This window comes from Cyprinus carpio, chromosome B6 (assembly GCF_018340385.1).
Source record: "Cyprinus carpio isolate SPL01 chromosome B6, ASM1834038v1, whole genome shotgun sequence".
In the NCBI taxonomy this organism is placed as follows: Eukaryota; Metazoa; Chordata; class Actinopteri; order Cypriniformes; family Cyprinidae; genus Cyprinus; species Cyprinus carpio.
The window spans coordinates 24,902,510-24,922,959 of NC_056602.1; the positions used below are offsets into that span (position 1 = coordinate 24,902,510).

Below are 20,450 nucleotides of genomic sequence, written 5' to 3' on the forward strand. Positions count from 1 at the left end.
AACAAAGACTTAGTGCATGTAGATGCTCCCACACAAATATATACGCAAACACAAACATGTATGCCCTTCTCACCTCAAGCTTGGCAAACTTCTCTGCTTTATAGCAGGAATATTCAGCATTGATCAGTTTGGTCAAGAGGAACTCATGAAACTCTGGACTCTACACAAAACACAATGAACAGAAATTAAATTGGATTTATACAAAGAACAGTTCCTAAATTAGACATATTTTTTTTAGATAAAATTATAGGTAAATTATATATTAGTTCAATTATTTCTTAATTTAGTCATAGCACTTATGATTAAAATACCTTACCTAAAAGTCAATATTTGCTGAAAGAGCCTCAGACCAAGATGTAGATTGTTTCTTCATGGGAACAGATTTGGAGAAATTTAGCATTACATCACTTGCTCACCAATGGATCATCTGCAGTGAATGGGTGCCGTTAGAATAAGAGTTAAAACATCACAACAATCCATAATAATAGACCTCAGCCCATCAATTTATGACTTTTTTTTATCAACTGTTTGGACTCTCATTCTGACGGCACCCATTCACTGCAGAGGATCCGTTGGTGAGCAAGTGATGTGATGCAAATTTATCCAAATCTGTTCCCATGAAGAAACAAACTCATCTACATATTGGATGGCCTGAGGTTAAGTACATTTTCAGCAAAATTTCATTTTTGGGTGGACTTCTCCTTGCCAACAAACTATACTGGCAGTGAAATGGTTTAAATGGATTTTTTTAAATTATTATTTTTATTATTGCTATAACTATTTCTTCACATAATTTTTCAGCATATTATAAAATCCAGAAAGTATTTAAATAAAGTGAGGCTGAACTAAAAGTACTTGTTTACACTTATTGGCATCTGAAATAATAATTAATAAGCCAAATACTTTATAAATGAACATCAGTGGTTGAAGGATGTGTAGAATTTTGTAAAAAATAAATAAATAAATAAAAATAAACGCCTGTTCCAATTTTGAGTTCCGAGGCAAATATTTCACATGGATTTAATCATATTACATGAATACAAACTTAAAAGATGTACCTTTTTAAAGACAGCTGGGTCTGGGAGGGCTGGTCCAAAGAAAGGCACATCATCTCTTGCCGTCACAGATACCTACAATATCACAAAAGAAATTATGACTGATATCAGGAAAGCTTCTAAAAAGTCTTTAGCACATTGTTTAACAAGTTTTTACTATATTGGAAAACATCAAGGTGTAGAGAAAAAAAAACCTATTTTAGAACCTAGTCAATCATTCCTATTAGAAATACACCATTCACATAAATCCATCGCTCAAGCTTCATTTAGAAAAATTCAAACAATTTTAATTACCTTATAGAGGACGTTATCAGTGCAGGCGTTCTCCACTTGAACCACTACATAAGCGTGAAGGAAATTTGATGCAATCATATCGGGTACAAATGGTGTATTTTCTTCTTGGAACACAATAGCCACAATGTCATTTCCTATATGCCTCTTCCTCTGGAGCTGAAATTAAGTCACATCAAAACAACAAAACTTTGAAGTAATAAGAGGAAGCTGCCCGTAAGGTCTGCACAACTGATTTAAGATTCACTTCTTCGAACAGACCGGCCAGAACCGAAACCTGAACTGAAAACTAAAATAGACAATGTGTTTGAAAAATATATATTTGTACATTTATATTTGAACAGAACCAACACTGTTTTGCCAGATTGTGAGGTATATTATTATACTTTCATGTAAATAAAGCACACTACATATTGTTGCACTACAGTTCTTTTCATTTTGGCCCTGACTGGTAATATACGCCCCCCCCCATATATATATATATATATATATACACATACCAGATTTATACATTTTAATACACACACACACACATATATAAAACATTTTTTTAACAGATTTATACATTTTAGGTAGGCCCACACAATACTTCATAATTTTCATATTTTTGTTAATTGATGTTGAAATTAAAAAAAAAAAAAAATAAACAAAATAAAATAAATATCCTTTTGATTTTGAGGTGAAATGTCCTGTTTGTTTTTATGCTCTTGATAGGTTTTGAGAGATTCATCCTTCTATTGACAAATATTTATTAAATGTCCCACAAAATAACAATATTGGATCATAATATTATTACAAACTGATGTGTGTTTTATTGCACCAGTAATGTCATTTCGAAACAATAATTACATTTATACTTGATTTAACACTGCAACAAAATCAGTATTAGCATTCTGCAGGGTGTCAATTTTATCTCCTATAAACCTTCAAAGGTTTATCCGATTAGCTTTCCTCAGCTGAACTGTTCGTTCGCTCGTCTTCACAGCTTGCTCATAAATACTTATTACAGACTGCTGTCATAACAGAAAAATAGTTCACAGACATTCACGAGTTCAAAAGAAAACTGCTCGTCTTTATCATCAAAGTGTTCAGAAAATTAATAAGACATATCGAAGCATGTTTGCAGCCCTGTGGCAAACATCATATTCAAAACGATGTTTTAGATAGAAACAAACCATTTTAAGGCAAAAAACACATTTTCAGTGCCAGTCTGGAGGACATTAGCATATCGCTCTACTGTAGCTCTCATATAACATATCTCATACAATAGCCATTAAAAAGCAGCAGGTGATGAGTCTGTACCCATATGTTATCTCTGGCCACTGAGGTACTAAACTGAAAAGGGTGTGTTTTAGTGGCCAGCTTTGTAAGAGGGCAGTCTGTGCTGAAACCCCTAGGTGATGTTCTCTCTCTGAGCAAAGTAAAGCGTGCATGACAACAGATGGCTTTCCAGGATCAGTCCTTTGCACTGTGTGGTTTGCTTGCTAATTAACAGAGCATGCTGTTGGTCAGTGCATAACACAGTGGCCAAACATCTCTGGGGGGCTGCAAATGGTAATACACCCGAAACTAACACTAACTGTGACAAAACAATATCCCAGAATGTTACTGGTTGGTCCTAAATGTGCCCATGTATCTATCTATATTTACCCAACCTCAACAGGTAACCAACAGTTGATTTAGCTAAGAATAGGAATCTAAAATCTGAGGAAACTAAATTAAAAACAATCAAAAAAAATTTATTTTTTTTCTTGTATTTTCTTTACTGATTGTGAATTAAAAAAAGAATTAAACAAACAAACCAAACCAAAAATAAAAATATAAAACAGAACAAAACAAAGCCAAAGCAATAAATAAAGCAAAACAAAGCAAAACAGAACAGAACAAAAAAACTAAAACAAAAAGCAGGACAAAACAAAACATGAGGTCTCACCTGCTGGGAATCACCTTCAGTATATGGCAGCTTAGTGGACACGTGGAACATTATCTCTTTATTGTGGAAGTTGTGGTAGACTGACTCAATTCCAGTCTGACCATGTGCCACATCCAGGCCACCACGAAAGCTGTATTACAAAAGAAGGTCAAAAAGCTCTGAATTACTTCATTAATATTTACAAACTCTAAACATACCAGCTGTACAAACAACCCTTCATCGAGCCTGGGACAACATTCTATTCAAACAATCACAGCCTTTACTCAACATATAACTCTGACCTAGACCTGAAATCAAAGGGAAATTATAATATAATAAGATAACTTTGCTACTGAAGCCTCCACAACATCTCTCCACCAAACCCTACAAAGTGATTTATTGAAAGGAATGTTGTTCCAGGACCAGGATAAAAGTCCTACTTGGATACTGTTCATGTTAAACACTGTAGGTCTATACCCTTTAAAATCATGAAGTTCAATCTTCTCTCCTAAGAACTCCAGAAACTCAACAAAAGCTGGACTTTCCTCATTGTTTCCGAATAGCTCCTCTTCTGATGTCTGTAGAACAGAACATTTTCAGTTCACAAACCCACAAATAATATAAATTAAGCAATCCAGGGATAGAAACACTTAATGGTGATCTAACCTGCGCAAATTTCTGGTAGATGACTCCAAACTTGAAGTTGTTGCTGATGACGTGCTCATCAAAGGTCACAATAAGTCTGGATGCCTTGAAACATATAACAAATGAGGGTCAGTGAAAGAAAACTACATGATTTGTTCATTCCTTTCTGTCCCAGCTTACCTTTGGGTATAAGACTGGATAAAATCGGTCCACATTCACCTCTTCACTGACAAGCTGAAAAAAAAAAAATTGTGATTAATCTAATTAAAAAAAAAATTCTAATCACATTATTTTATCTGATTACTAAGGCTGTGAATTTAACATCTTAATTTAGTTCAAATTAATTAAAAAAAATAAAAAATAAATAAATGACCCTTTTTTCATGGAGATAAATAAAATAACTTCAAAGACACTTTTTCTAATATCTGATTTGCATCAGATTTTTCTCAGCAAACCCTGATATATGCAAATAATTTTAATTAAATTAAATGAATGTATAATTAAAATTGCAAAATATATATATAAAAGAATAAAAGTTTAATTGAATAACATTTTTATTTAATTATTTTTTTTTAATCCAATGACAGCCATGCAAAATTCTTCTCTGCTAAACTATTTATGTTAATGTCCTACCTTCGCCATCTGCACAACATTAGGGAACTCGGTCAGACAAGAAATTGGTATCACATCATGGTAGGTTTTAAACCTTGACCTACAATTAAAAGACATTACCACTATTTTAATAACCAAACTACTCAATTGCACTTCACAAACGCATTATCTACTAATTTGTCTGAGACAAATTGCTCATGCTCCTCTATTGTAAGTCCCTTTGGAGAAAAGCATCTACTAAATGCATTAATATAAATGTAAATGTTATATTTAGCAGGAAAGACAAAGATATCGTGAAAGAGACAGAGAGAGATGAATGGTAAGTTAACCATGAAAAATTGCCATGTGAATCACTCCAGCATTCACAGGTGCCCTTGTCAATGATCTTACAGCCAATACGCAACAATCAAAGAGTCACTGTATAAAAGAGAGGCTTCACAGATCAACCTCTCTCTGACATGTACACTGTCTCTTGTTCCCATCCCCATCATTAAAGGGCCCCGAGACAGGCTTTGGGTTATTAAGAATAGATGTGACCTTGTGTTTCTGCTGCCTATTTTGAGCACAGAACATCTTTGAAAACGAACAATGAGAGAATATGTGACAGGAAAGAGTGGACGTGAATGTTTCTTTAAAAAGAAAAGTGTCTGCGACAGGGTTGTGCACCATTCAGAACTAAACTGAAAATATCTTTTAAATTCCAATTCAATTTCTTGAACTGGATTTCAATTGAGGTAGCAAAAAGGATTTGAAAATCGAATTGAAGTAGCATTGAAAGTGAATAAAGGTTTGTTCCTAGACTCTATACTTTCACAATACTGTTCATCAACAACAGTTATATTATATATTTCAGGAACATCTGTAACGAAGGTATTAAAGAAACACAGAATTCAAAACAAAGCAATACTTTTTTTTTTTTTTTTTTTATCTGGGAATAGTCAAGAGTACCTAAGCAACAGTCGAAGGTGCTCCTGGTCTCCAATCACATCATACTTCACCGAGAAGACCAGGTGGCCCAGAGCGCTGTCCACAGAGTAGTAATTAAAGTGCTCCTGCGGGAAGAGTTATAAACACATAAACCCTCTGAAAGACTCTTTACATTATCACAGATTCCTAAAAGCTCTGACCCTGAGAGACAGCAAGCCCAGAGAGTATTGCTACTACTACTACTACTACTACTGCTAAGATGACTATACCAACAATGAGACAAAACCAATACAAACACTCCTGTTCTCATAACAATCATCTATCAATTTGTTAAATACACACACGTGCATGTATAGATTTCAGAAAAATATATTTTTGAGTATTAAATATATTTATATACATAATATATAAATTATATGAACAAATATAGACATGTACATTTTTCAAAATATATACAGTACTGTGTGTGTGTATTTATATATACACATAATAAACACACAGAACACACACATATATTATGCAAACAAAAACTTTTACTTTGCATGCGATTAATCGCGATTAATCGTTTGACAGCACTAAACAGAATTAATTTTCTCTACAGATATGCATAATATCAGCGACTATACCATACCATACTGTATTAGCCAATATTTAGCCTTCTTAAATGATACTCATTGGTTTGATGAGGCTTAAATAGTGGGATTTTAGTTGATTTTACTATATAAACATCCAGACTGCACACTGTGGTTATTTGTTTTTCATTACTATCAATATTTTCAATATAATATTGCCAATTATACTGGTTATTGCCTATAACAAGACAGACAGACAGAGATAGATAGATAAAATGAATAATTAAATAAATCTTTGTCAATTCAGAATCTCACCTTGCCCAGGAAGTGTTTCCTGTAGATCTTGGCTATGCTGTTTGTCTCCAGTTTAACCTGTGATGCAGGACAAGGGGGCGGTTCCTCTGATGTGGAGGAGGAGCCTAAATCATGATTGGTCCCTTCAATCCAGTAACCCCCAAACTGGGGCAGCAGAATGAGTGGTAAAGGGCCTGTACGACCCAATACCTGCCAGCCCACAAAAACAAAAACAACAAATTTTACAACCAGTATCTTACAAGAAAACACACTCATATTTACATATAAAAAACCCAAACAAGTTTGCAACCTCATGGACGCTGGGATATGGAATGTAATCTTCCTCTGTCTGTGGGAGGAATAGAGAAGAGATTAGAGATGTAGACATTGTGAGCCTCTCATTCAAGTCACTTTAAGATGAAGGAAATATGAAGGTGCTTAAAGAGACCTGTGGAGACTCATGATTCCAATCAAACCCTGACATACACAATAATCACAAGGCCTGTAGTGAGAGCATCAGGTCACATGATCTGGTGTTTTATGGTGATCTTAAATGCACAGAACTATAACAAAGTGCTTCTATATAGATTCTGGTAAACACAATTTATGGCCATTAATATTTTGAGTTGAATGTGTGATTCACCTTCATAAACTCATGAAAGAATAAAGCATTATATTGTAGGTACATCTGTGTATGAGTGCAGCTTAAGGACATGTTCTAGCACAACAAACAACCAGACAGAGCAAAACTAAACAGAAGACACTCAATTTCATATTTAAATACTGTATCTATACGAAAGACATTTACTTTAATAAGAAAAAAAATACTTATGGCACAAGATGCTGAAAGAGGTTTGCTCATTTAAATACTTTTTTTAAAACAATAATTGTATTTTAAATAAGACTTCCATCATTTTAGACTTCTACATTAAGCTGAAAATGAGGGTTAATATAAAAACATCCATCTGTGACAAAAGCAATACTGTGTGTTTCTGTGCACATGATAAACAGCGCTGATGGCAGTGTCTGTGAGAACAGATTGTAATGACTATAACACTTGATGCTAGGGATGCACCGATGGCCGATTATTGGCCGATATTTTTTTATTTTAAAGCCATCGGCATATCGGAAATAGCATGAAAAGGGCCAATACTGATGCTGTATTGGGTATGACTAAGAGACATCATTTAAGACTCATTCAAGAAAAAAAAGTTTCAAAAAATAATGTTATTAACCGGTATGTTTTCTACTCAAACTGGTTTCACAGAGGAACGCAGGAACAGAAATGTTCAAATACCGATTCTGCTCAGAGTGAACCAATCTTTTTTTTAAGCCCTGTTTTATGTAATTGTCGGAATCGGCCAATGGTTGTTTGTTAAAATCGGTATCGGCAAAAAAAAAAAAAATCATATCGGTGCATCCCTACGTGATGCTTGTTTGTGTGGCTCTAAATATACACACTTACTTTGAGAGGAGGTGGAAGAGTGCACCTCTGCTCGTCCATTCTACTGCTCTGTGTTCACAAAAAAAGGCGAGGATGTTCAATAAGTAGTTCATTTAAAAATATAAATCAAATTAAATTATGTAATTCATATACATTAGAACAGTAAATACCAGAAATTCAGCATTTGTTAATAACTTGAAATAATAAATACATTTGATAATTCTCAAAAAATGTAAAATTTAAATTACAACAATTTAATACAATTTAAAATACAACAATTTAAATACAGACATTACACATAGAGACAATTAGGCCTGAAACATATTCTATGCAAGTATTTAAGCTTCTAAAGCAATAACGGACATTGGCATAAATTTACTTAAAATGTATTTAATATAAATTAATATATAATTAAATCACCCCCTTTAGGTTTGTTACAGCCTTTATCTTGCTTAAATGTAAAAAAAAAAAAAAAAAAAAAAAAAAAACAACTTGTCAGTTTTGGAAAGAATGTTTGGAAAATGCAAACAAAACTAGTAAGAAATACATATTTATTTTTAAAAACTACTACTTCATAAGAGTTTAATTTAAAATGGTCAGAAGCATTAAATGCTCTTCGTGTTCAAATTATGATGGATCACTAGGTTGAACGGACATTAAAATGTACGGACCACGTGTTTGCGTACTTGCATAGACTATTTCTAACACTGTTTTCAAGAATGACAAGAGCTCAAGCTACATATATACATTTTAAAGTGAATGAGTGACGTATTAAGAGAGAACCTTAATTATAGATGACAGATGACAGTAATAGGCAAAGACTGGTAAGGTGTCACCATATTGCAGATTAAGAAAGGTCAGAGGTCATAAAAAGTGAGAGATTGCAGGAAAAGCAACAAACTCAAAACCAGATAAAAATGTGGACTTCTCACCTGCATTCGCTCTATCATTGCAAATATATCTGATGTCTGAGAACCAGGAGGAACACATAAAAGAGGGGGGAGAGAGAGGAGGATGAACACAATGAGAAAGAGTGAGATCTGACAGTCTGCGAGTCCACTTGACATGAGAAGGACTCTCGGCTCTCTCAGTGACAGTGGATTTGCAGTAATGGACGGAGCTCCCTGCCTTGATCCTACGATCAACAGTGCATCAGACTACCAGATGTCCTTCCTCCCTATCATACGGTTCATCTCAATGGGAGATGAAGACTGTGAAACAGCATAATTTAGCACGGAGACAGAGCAGCTGTGCGTATGAAGGATGTGACCTGACAAGCTACAGCTGCGGTGTAATATCATTGAGCCCACAGCTCAAAATATACCAGCATAAGAACGTATATGAATTAAAGGGAATGTTGTTCAAAAATCACTGCCTGCTTATTAGCATGTTTGTCAAGGCTTTGCATTTAAATATGTTACCCTGAATCACAAAAACAGTCTTAAGTCGCATGGGTGTATTTGTAGCAATAGCCAACAATACATTGTATGTTTCAAAACTACACATTTTCTTTTATGCCAAAAATCATTAGTATATTAAAGTAAAGATCATGTTCCATGAGGATATTTTGTATATGTCCTACCATAAATATATCAAAACTTAATTTTTGATTAGTAAAATGCATTGCTAAGAACTTCATTTGGACAACTTTAAAGGCGATTTTATTTTTATTTTTTGCACCCTCAGATTCCATTTACAAAGTTGTATCTCTTCCGAATATAGTCCTATCCTAACAAACCACACACCAATGGAAAGCTTATTTATGTATGTATAAATCTCAATTTCAAAAAATTGACACTTATGACTGGTTTTGTGATCCAAGGTCACATATAACCCTAAATATTAAACGTAACTCATCCCTAACTTTCTAAGTCAATTGGTTTTCCCTGGCAGATGATAAAATTAAGTTAAAAATGAATATTGTATGTTGAAGGTGGGATAACATAACATACTGTAGCAACAACAGCCACCTGGCAACCTCTTGGCAACAGAACATACCTACAACCATCTAACAACGTCCTAACAACCTCACAGCAACACCACAGCCAATAAGAACACAACTATCTAACAATGACCTAGCAACAACATAGCAACATCAAAGCCAATCAGAACACCACTGTAACCTTACAGCAACATCACAGCCAATCAGAACACCCCTGCAAACACATAACAACACCCTGGCAACCTGGCAGCAAATTTTGCAAAGGCAAACACTACTAAAAAGAAAGAAAAAAAAAATCTAGTTTGTCAGAATGCAGCACCATTTTTAATGTTTAATGCTGATAAGACTGCAGAGTCAGGTAGGACTCTGCAAAATCCTTGCCGGTAACTGATTTTTCTCAACAAGAAATTTTACATACACAGTGAACTTGCACTAAGATAATACACACTCACACAGTTCAGAGTACCTTAAATCTTCAATGTAACAAAACGCTGTACTGAAACTGGAACTTCAATGTGTTTCTCCGTATGGCTTGCTGATTCATCAAACACAAACACCACACACACATTTTTGGTGACTTACAATTCACTTTTGTTTTTATGTTAATCTAACTGGGTGTTTCTTTAACAAATGGACACTTTCAGGCCTGTTGACATTTACAGAGCATTCTTAAAACAAACCGTTTTTAAAAGGTATATATAAAATATCTTCACACAATTATTATTATCATCATCATCATTAAAAATAATTGACTTTTTTAGATTATTACCGTTTTTACAATGCATCAATTATTATGATGGATTTTCATGGGTATAGGACACAAAAAACTAGGCATACCAAATATAATTAATGATAAAAGAAAAGATGAAGACATGATAAAAGGTTTACTGAGGCAGTTTTGATGCAATCAAAATCTGATAGTTTAAATATAAATCAACCCCCGGGACATAAGAGTGCCTAAAGTTTAAGGTACACCCAGTTAAATATCTTTATAACCCAAAGCCTATCCCTAAACCTAACCATTTCGGGAAACTAAGTGCATTTTTAGATTTTAATTAAGACAAGACTCCTTATTTGATTAACTGTCTGGAGGTCCCATTATATAGGTCATTTCAAGTTCTTCTATCATTGTGGGGACACTTGGTTCTCACATGCAGCTAATGTACACTTCACAGAAATACTATTTCCTAAATTCCTTTCACAAATTGTTATGAATCAACCAAGCAGCGAATTTGAGATTTCTCAGTATAAGCGTGAGAATTCTTTCTCAACTAAGACATCGTATAAAACACTATTGCATCACAAACGTGCACAGTACACTTTGTACAGATCCTGTGAAAGTATGTATGACTCAAAACCCACAGATCAATATATGATCATCCTAATTCAAATCTACAATTATCTTTGAAACAAGGTCAATAACTGAAATTTAAATTCACATTTTCATGACAATTTTCTCCCAAATTTGCATTACCATAATGCAACAAAACATTCTCCTGTAAATACACTAATATCAAACTGTCAAGTATTTATACATAATCATAATATCAGACAGCATGATTCTCATTACTGAATTACATCAAGAGAGGAAAAAAATCAATGAGCATACTCGATAATGATAATTAAAAATGAAAAAGTAAAACATCAGCACACGTTACAGTAAAAAGAAACGCAATTACTCATTACACCAATACATTATGCCTACAGTCTAACATTTGGCCTTTCTATATAAACACAAACTCGCACATTTCACTATGATCGATTTTTCCTCACACTTTCATACATTAAGTCTACTTACATCACTGAAGCGCCTGCGGTGGTGCATGGCAGCGAGTGCTGGAAGGCGAAACCTGTACATACTCTTAGACATGATGAAGTCAATTAAATCAGCTGAACCCTTAGAGACACGACTGTGACCGGCAACGAAACACTCTCTCTCTCAATCTTCATATGTTCTGCTCATGAGAAAAGCAGCGGGGAATGTAAGAAAATAGCATATAGCTTCCTCAATCTGCTACAACTTCCCCTATTCTAGTCAAGCATGCCATACGAAACAGCCTCTAATGAACAAAATCACTGGTACTGTAGGTGACATGTGGATGTGTGTGTGTGAGCCCAGAAGCGTCATGCCCATTCAAACCACACATGCCTCCTCAGATTCACCAGCCAAAGGACATGCAAGTGTTTCTTGTATCTTTGATAACTAAATTGCACAATTAAATTATCCAAAAGACTGTTGCAGAAATCAATTATCAAAATGTCAAAATGGCTCATTTCGATACTTGAAAATGCCTAAATGATTGGCTTGTGAAGGTTTGCATGCTTTCTCAAGCGAGACTGTGAAATCTCATGACTTAAAAAAAAAAAATAAAAAAAAATCTAAATCAAAGACCTTCGAGTGACCTTAAGATGTCCCCTCTACAGCGTTATAGCAATACTATAGAATAACAGGTGATATTTTGTGTGTTTATGCATTGATATACAAGCTTCTCTCTTCATTCTCTAAATATCTAATGTAATATATAGCTGCAAAATTTTCCCATTATATTATAGTGTACATGTGAGAAATAGCAGACTCAAATGTAAAATGGTAAGATGACATAATGTCACAGTTGCTGAAAGATAATATGACTTCCTGTTGTGTGTCACATTACGGCCACGTTGCACAACTAATGCATTTGCCAACACCATATTACAGAAATACTACAAAAGCATGTGTCATAGGCAGGCTGGCTGTGTAATAACCTTAATGTGAGAATGTTTTAAGGCAATATGACAGTAAACAGCTTCGAAAATGGCAATAAATGTGAATAATGTGCAACCAAAGCAGAGTTAGGTGGGTTAGTGTTGAATGTAAGCCTCATTCAAAATTAACTTCTATGTTTTCTAATATCTTCATACAAAAGTTGCTTGGTGGTGTTGTGGTAAAACCATCCTGTTGTAACGCTGTTATTGCTTTGGGATTCAGGGGAATTTAATGTAGCATCCAAAACCACTAAATCTTGGCTCATCCTCCCTCCTGTTCCCAGGATCAAGGTGTTTACAGACTCTGGAAGGCATTGGTATGAGAAACCTAGAATTTGATTCCTCTGAGGCAGGTTTCTATGTAATGCCTGTTCCCAGAGGGAAAGACAAATTCTCATCGGTCGCCGAGACCTTTTCAGATCTATTTTCATTTCAGTGTCAACTTTGTCTGAGATGTTCCTCATAAAATTAGGTAGGACAAATAAAAACAGAGAAATGAGAAAACTGTTGTCTTATAGTATAGAGTTGTATAATTAATGTGGAAAGCATGTGTACAATAAAAACCATGCAATTTGCATTATACAACCTTGCTTACTATAAGTAGTTAGGGAATACAACAAAACCCTAATGCAAAGTCCATAATCCACAGGTAATAAACTAAAATTAAAAAATGCATGCTAAGGCAACTTGTTTACAATCCAATTTCACTTGGATCATGCTAAAACTAAATTCACAGCCATTATAATCCCAGTGTGGCTCTGCAGAGATGCTGAGCTGATTGTATAAGTATCTTGCATTATGAGACTCTTAGTGAAATACATAAATGCTTAATTACACAATCTAGACTGAGCTAATCTTATTCAACCTCTCACAATGCCATTGAGACACTAATGATTCTAGAACATCCCTAAACACGGACAACTTAAGTCCTCCTGGTTCCCAGAAGCCCTTGTGCTAATGGCTCTCAGAGCTGCTCAGAGACACAGATGGGTTCAATTAAAAAAAGCACTTGGGTGTTAAATGAGGGCAAGAGGTATCCCTGGAGAAGAGCTAGCAACGGTCCATCTTCAGATAATAAAACTTGCTAAAGACTTATTTAACATTTGATATTAAATGACAAAAAGAGCAGTACTTTTTGAGGTTCTGCTCAGTGGGGGTCCGTCAGTGGAGACAAGAGAGGCTGAACCTCCTCAAAAATACATTTAAAGCCTCCCTGAATGATCCCTAATGGACCACCACCAGGTCAGCTCACACTAAGCGACTGAAGTGCTTTAATTTGCAGTTCATCGGGAGATCTTGATGCCTGGAGGAGCTTTGATTTCTTTTTAGATCAAATTAGCATTCCGCTCCTCAACAAAGGATAATTTCTGAAGTTAAACTTGGATGTTGGTCCTTGAGGGGGAATCTTGGAGTGCTAGCGCAGAATTATCTGGTGACACACTTCAACCGATTAGGCATGAATTACAAAAGAATCCTTTCTGTGGAGGACTGCGAGGACTGTCTAAATTAATTCATACATATAATACTGTTTATATAATACTGTTTCCATCTATTTGCCACAGATAATTCTTTGTGTTAAACCACCCAACTTTCAATTTATTTTAAACACATCCCTTTGACATATTATGGCTACCAACAAAAATGTAATTGAAAAAAAAAAAAAAAAAAAAAAAAAGTAAATAACATCTAGTCAAAAGTTATACATTTGTGTTTGTAGTATGCCAAGTGTATATTTGTCAATTTGAAAAGTGATTATTTACAATACCATTCAAAAATTTTGGCTCTGTAAGATTTTTAATGTTTTTGAAAGAAGTCTTGAAAAAAAAAAAAAAAAGTAAAAATACCAATACTGTGAAATATTATTGAACTATTTATTTTTGAAATATATTTTAAAATGTTATTTATTCCAGTGACGGCAAAGCTGAATTTTCAGCATCATTACTCTAGGCTTCAGTGTTGATCCTTCAGAAATCATTCTAATATGCTGATGTGAAAACCTTTGTGCTGGTTAAATTTTGTGGAAACCATGATACATTTTTTCAGGATTGTTTGATGAACACAAAGTTCAACAAAGGAACAGCATTTATTTGAAAAATAAATCTTACAATAGTCTTTACTGTCACTTTTAAATAGTTAATTGCATCCTTGCTGAATAAAAAGTATTAATTTCTTTTTAAAAATACAAACGGTATTGTACATTTTTTATTTTAAATTAATAATTAGATGACTGATTTCATCCTTTTATTTTTTGACACTCCAAAGATCAAGTCTTCCACAGAAATCAACAAAATTATGAAAAGAAAAATAGGTTATATGTAGTATGCACACACAAAAAGAAGCAGCTCATCTATTTGTAATAGATGGTTGTCACAAGAAAAAGGAAACGACAGGTGAACAGCAGGAAGAAATAAATGAAAGAAGGCAGTCGTTTGATATTCCTTCCACTTCTCCGACTGAACCCAAGGCTCTGCTGGAATATAACATGATTAGAGGACAGGAGTGAAATGTTAAAACCTGCCAAACCTTTAGAAGAGTCGGAGCAGGTGATGATGGAAAGAACTTGACCAGACCAGGACGTTCTAACGGGTCAGATATTCGCGGGATTCTGCCATCTTGTTTCCTGTGGACAAACAAAAATCCTCAGAACTAAAGCAGGAGCATTAACAACTCGAGGCAATCAGATCATTCACATTGGTACATTTGGTAAAAGTGTTCTTCTGAAGATCAAATTAGAAATGCTCAGCATCACAGACTGCTCCAGCCGAGAAGGAAATTAGTTAGTATGCAATACAATCAGCTGAAAAAGCCACAGGTGTGTCTGTGTATGTGAATGCAGAGTGTGACACACACTGCATGGAGTAGAATCAAGCCATCAGGTTTTGTTCCCTCCCTCCACTGGCCTGTAATTTGACTCAAGCCAGTGCCTCAGTTCAAACACATTATTTCACATCACATCGACTGCACTCAGCTCACGTCACTTTTAACAGCCGATCCTAAATCAATTACATCTCCCCTGCTATTTGGCACACAATCTGTTCCTCCATGCCAGTCTGGACACATATGAATGTCTGTCTAAAGGCACATAATGGTTTTTAGTGCTTTGTTTTATGGGCTGATAATTATCTATTCATCCTGATCTATTCATGACTGAAACCAGATTATTATTTTATTATTACACTGGATTTTGCATGAGATGGCTCTACAGTTAATAGCAAAACAGGATCATAAATATAACAGTGACTTTGAAATTTGATGTTTGGTCTAACACACCTGAAATAAACAGCTTGAAAGCATTGAAAAGCATTTTCAATGAGAGATGACCTCTGAAGGGCGACCTTCAGGTGGCAAGCCTGCATATCATTCAGGCACTTTCTGTCGGATATTGCACACAAAAGTGGCAAGATAGTCTCAAAACAGCAAGCTCCAATGTTATTGGCTGACTTACACAATTTCCAGGAGTCAACGTGGGCAGGTTTTTTTTTTTTTTAAAGTCCCCTTCTACCACACACACTCTAAAAAATCCTGGGTTATTTTTTTTTTAACCCAAATGCTGGGTTGAGCCTTTTTTGGGTTATTTTTTCAGTGTTTGGGTAGTTTTTGTGTTTTCCAGTTATGGTGGAAACAGAATAACAGAGACTGGTTAATAACACGTAAATTACTTCTGTTTAACATTTAATTTATACTTTTGTCAAGTTTAAATATGGGCAATATGTATAGCCTATTAAAAACGATAAACAATGCTGTAAATCATAAAGGAAAATAAAGGAAGTTATCATGCAAACCAGTGGTTGTGTGGCATATCTGTAAACATTATTTAACGTATGAAGTAAAAAAAATAAGCTAGTAATATAGTAAAAATTAATAAACAATAGCTGGGTTAAATCAACCCATTATGCTGGGTTAAATATCAACCCAGTTTGCTGGGTAAAATTAACCCAAGATGGGTTCTGTCCTATATTTACCCGGCCCTTGGGTTAATAACAATCCAAACTGGGTTGTTTTTAACCCAGTGTTTTTTAGAGTGCAATAATCACTTTTGAGTAGGAACTAGTGACTGGATTCGTGGCATTTTGGCATGATTTGCAACTTTCTTGGCAGTGAATCTATGAAAGACAGGGTTTATAGTTACAGATACATCATATAATAGTAGTTTGAGGCATTCAGTACACTAAAATAAAGGTGGGAGCTTTCACAACAATGCCACAGAAGAACCATTCAGTGAACAGTTCTTAGAATCATTTTTTCTATAGAAACCTTTTTCCACTACAAAGAGCGTTTTGTGGAATGGAAAAGTTCCATGAGCGTTAAATGTTCTTCATGGAACCATAAGGGGCTTTCACACCAGAGGAACCTTTTCATAGTTCCTAGAACTATTGGCGGAAGCACCCGCTCTTTGGCGCGACCGCACAGCAGGAACTAGGAACTCCATTTGAGATAACCAAATTAGCTCCTACATCAGAATAGAGGCTAAAACAGTTCTATAAGAACTACCAGTGGTGTAGGTGTATACTGATTGACCAAAGGCATACGAAACACCGGCATTAAAAAAATAAAATAAAAAAAAAAAAAAAAAAAATCATGCTCTTTCAATGACGTCCTAACACTGCAACACTAAGTATGAGATTTAGTCAGATTTTCATGCTCTTTCAATGACGTCCTCCATTCACCAAATGTTGACGTTTGTAAATGCCGCGAATAAAGCCGTGCAAAATGCAACCAGGAAAATGGCCAGAGGAACCACCATGCTGGCTAGTTCCTAGAACTATGTGGTGCGAAAGAGCCTATAAATGCCAAAAAAGACCATTTATATTTGAGAGTGTTGAGGGATTCAGTAGAACATTATTGATTAAATGCTAAAAAAAAAAAAAAAAAAAATTATTTATCAGCCCAAAGAGGTGTTTTTGACCAAAACATGCTGCAATGTGGACAAGAATTTGTGATGCTATTCATTGTTTTGGCTACAGTGTGTGACACTTACTTGAAGGTCTGAACCTCTAATGTGTAGAGGTCACAGAAGATCACAAGACTATGTGAGGACCACATGACATCCAACTAAGGAGAACTGTGAAGCATTGGCTTATGCTGCACAGAAAAGTGACAATTTGCATACTATTAAAAAAAAAAAAAAACAGATCACACCATACCACATCCACACGTACACTTATAAAAAGCATTTTCTCCCTTCTAAAAAAAAAAAAAAAAAAAAAAAAAAAAAATCTCGTCCACATGAAAACACAAACGCATTCTATGAAGCACTGTCAAGAGCATGCCAAACCAACAGGTGGTGATATAATCTCAACCGTAAAACCATGTTGGCCAATCAGAAGCCTGAAACAGTTTCCAGCAGGTGGAGATAACAGCGACATTCTCACACATCACAAGACAAAATCTCCGGTTTCGCTGTCTACACTATAACACTGCAAACAGAGTTTTTGAAAATCTTCACCCTGGCAGGAGTTTTCAAAAACGTTCGGTTCCAGTGACCTGGTGCTGCGTTTGCATGTGGACGAATGACCAAACCGCATAGAAAAAGCTGCGGTTTTGAAAATACCCGCGTTCGTGTGGACAGGTCCTTAGAGAGCAGCACAAAAAGCTATTTCAGTTGTAAGTGGCTGAGATGCATCTTGAAAAGGATGTCAGATGCCAGCAACATCATGTCCTGTCACCAAAGGCACAACATTGTTTTGTTAGATCTTTACCTCTAGAGCTGACTCTCTTCATTAGCCTGATGGCAGGTTATGTGCTGAAAAGCCCCTGAAGTCATCGAGGAGTTTTGACAGCGGTACAAGCTGTTGATTTGTCACAGCACATAAGCCAAGCTTGACTGAGATGTGGCACAAGAGGCTGATACAAAACACTTAATGCCAGCGAAATATCCGTAGAGACGGCGAGTGTTTGTATTTATTTTGCATTTGAAGAAAAACATTACACCAGTCAGCTCTAAAACTATTTACTGTACAAATGCAATTATCATTTCATTTTCTGATCCATCTGGATTCCACAAATGTTCACCTACACTGTGCTGTTCCTATCTGTGTGTAGCACCTACAGCTCTGCGTTACCGTTCAAAGCACATTAGGAAAGATGTCTCTGCATCTGATAGTAAATCTGCAACCCATAAGTGTCACCTATTTTAGCAAATCATAAGAAAGTGCATTTACATTACATTCTTAAAAGGTACAGTAGCAAAAACAGGAGGAAGATGTGACACTAGAATGGCTGCTGAAAAAATCTGGAATAAGTGACATTTTAAAACAGAAAACAGCTATTTTAAATTGTAGTAATATTTCACAATATAACATTTTTTTATTTTATTAAATCAGCCTTGGTAAGGGGATTTCTTTCAAAACACACACACAAATCATACCGACCACAATCAACTTCTGATGGGTAGCATGAATTTAAACTTACTTGTGTAAAACTAAAATTTCCTTAGCATGTTGTTAGTGCTATGCTCCATCAACTGTGCAACAAAAACACTTATATAGAAATTTTATTATTTTAAAAAGGTAAAATAAGACCCCTTTAAGACCTACATTGGGCAAGGGTTAGGAAAGGCTCAGGAAAACCTGGAGGCAGAAAGAGTTACAGGATTCATACAGAAAATGCAAAACAGCGCTGCTCCCTGGGTCTGTTCGGTGCACCTGCTAATACAAATGAATTTGACTGTGTTTACATGAATTAGCAATAAGCTATCTGACACTAGCACAGAACTACAGAACAGAGTGTGCATTAAGATAAAATCATGCATAAACATTATATAGATAAATAGATTACCTGACAAATGCTTTATGTTCATTTCTCTGCAATTTGCAAAAATGCACAAAACACAAGTTAAACTCAATCCTATGACCTGGGGTAAGTGTGAACTATGAGGTAACCACGAGTGAAATCCATATGATTTACTAAATCACTAACATGCAAAAACTAGAGATGCAGATGACGTTTTTAGTGCAACTATAGCATTCTGCATTTGCTGCTATAAATAATGGAGTTAATATACTAAACTCACTCAAATCTAAATAACAAATATCTTTAACCAACATTGAAAGAAATCATTACACAGTTACCAAAAAAAGGTATCGTTGCACCGCTACCAAAAACAACACCATGCCCCCGAAACAAGCCCACACACGGCTCACTCATCTTCATCACAACCTGCTCCACTAATACTGTCTGACACTTCTTCAGCTGACTGCTTCCCACTATGACCACCTGAGCTCCACACCAGCAGAAGACAGATGATCTTATGATGGAGTGACAGAGACAAAGAGAGAGCGACGCATTACTTACTTGTACACATGCACAGACGACAAATCAGCGCTGAGCAATCTGTTCTGCAGCTCTAAACCAAATGGGCAGGTGATAGACAGAGCTCTGGTTTTCCTATTGCTCCCTCCCTCTCTCTCTCCCTCTCTCTCTCTCATCCTCCCAACTCTTTCTGTTTCTTTCCCTCCCCCTGGCCTCTCACACCATTTTATGAGTCACTCCTCTCCTCTCTTGCCTTTTTTTGGGTTATCAGCCCAAAATCTATTACTTCTGAACCAGTTTGAGGTTTCTGCATCCCTTTATCGGACCCGTTTTGCCATTTTGCCAATTGTTCTTACTCGTGCCAATATTTCTATATCCTCACAGCCACCGATACATCCTGCTGATGAAAGTGGTGCTTTTAGCTAAAGGAATAGTCCACCCAAATCTGGCAATTCAGTTACTCACTCTTCAAGTCGATACAAACATAAATAATTTTTGTCTGTGGAACACAAAAGAATAGAACAGAACAGAATAGAACAGCAAATTTTCCATGCAATTACCTTGACTGGAGTCTCAGGCTTTAGTGCCATAGTGTCATTAGTGCCAAAAAATTACATTCAATTCAAAGTCTTGGTAGATTCAAATCCTGACCAAATCCTTCTTTTGAATAAGATCTTTTAATTAATCTGTTGATTCAGTTCTCAAATGTTCATGATCTGATCAGAAATAAATTTAAGTAGAGGTTTATCTACCTAAAAGA

The 20,450-nt window shown here is 35.4% G+C and overlaps 1 protein-coding gene across 12 annotated transcripts in view; it reads right to left on the reverse strand.

The window, feature by feature from the left end:
* The window catches only part of LOC109091565 (rap1 GTPase-activating protein 1-like), a 68,186-nt gene that overhangs the window by 8,019 nt on the left and 39,717 nt on the right, over positions 1–20,450 (reverse strand). For 5 of the 12 annotated variants that reach the window (XM_042726457.1, XM_042726454.1, XM_042726452.1 and 2 more), the window contains 13 exons: positions 14,963–15,059; positions 7,774–7,821; positions 6,619–6,657; positions 6,330–6,518; positions 5,464–5,567; positions 4,537–4,615; positions 4,084–4,137; positions 3,925–4,008; positions 3,736–3,836; positions 3,280–3,409; positions 1,350–1,505; positions 1,059–1,130; positions 74–160 (listed from right to left, as the gene is read on the reverse strand). In XM_042726457.1, the coding sequence (XP_042582391.1) occupies positions 74–160; positions 1,059–1,130; positions 1,350–1,505; positions 3,280–3,409; positions 3,736–3,836; positions 3,925–4,008; positions 4,084–4,137; positions 4,537–4,615; positions 5,464–5,567; positions 6,330–6,518; positions 6,619–6,657; positions 7,774–7,812 (1,134 nt within the window). In that variant the 5' untranslated portion in view covers positions 7,813–7,821; positions 14,963–15,059. Of the gene's footprint in view, positions 1–73; positions 161–1,058; positions 1,131–1,349; positions 1,506–3,279; positions 3,410–3,735; positions 3,837–3,924; positions 4,009–4,083; positions 4,138–4,536; positions 4,616–5,463; positions 5,568–6,329; positions 6,519–6,618; positions 6,658–7,773; positions 7,822–8,684; positions 8,718–14,962; positions 15,060–19,732; positions 19,833–20,450 lie in introns of those variants that run through there. The other 7 variants (XM_042726456.1, XM_042726458.1, XM_042726455.1 and 4 more) reach the window with 5 other exon arrangements.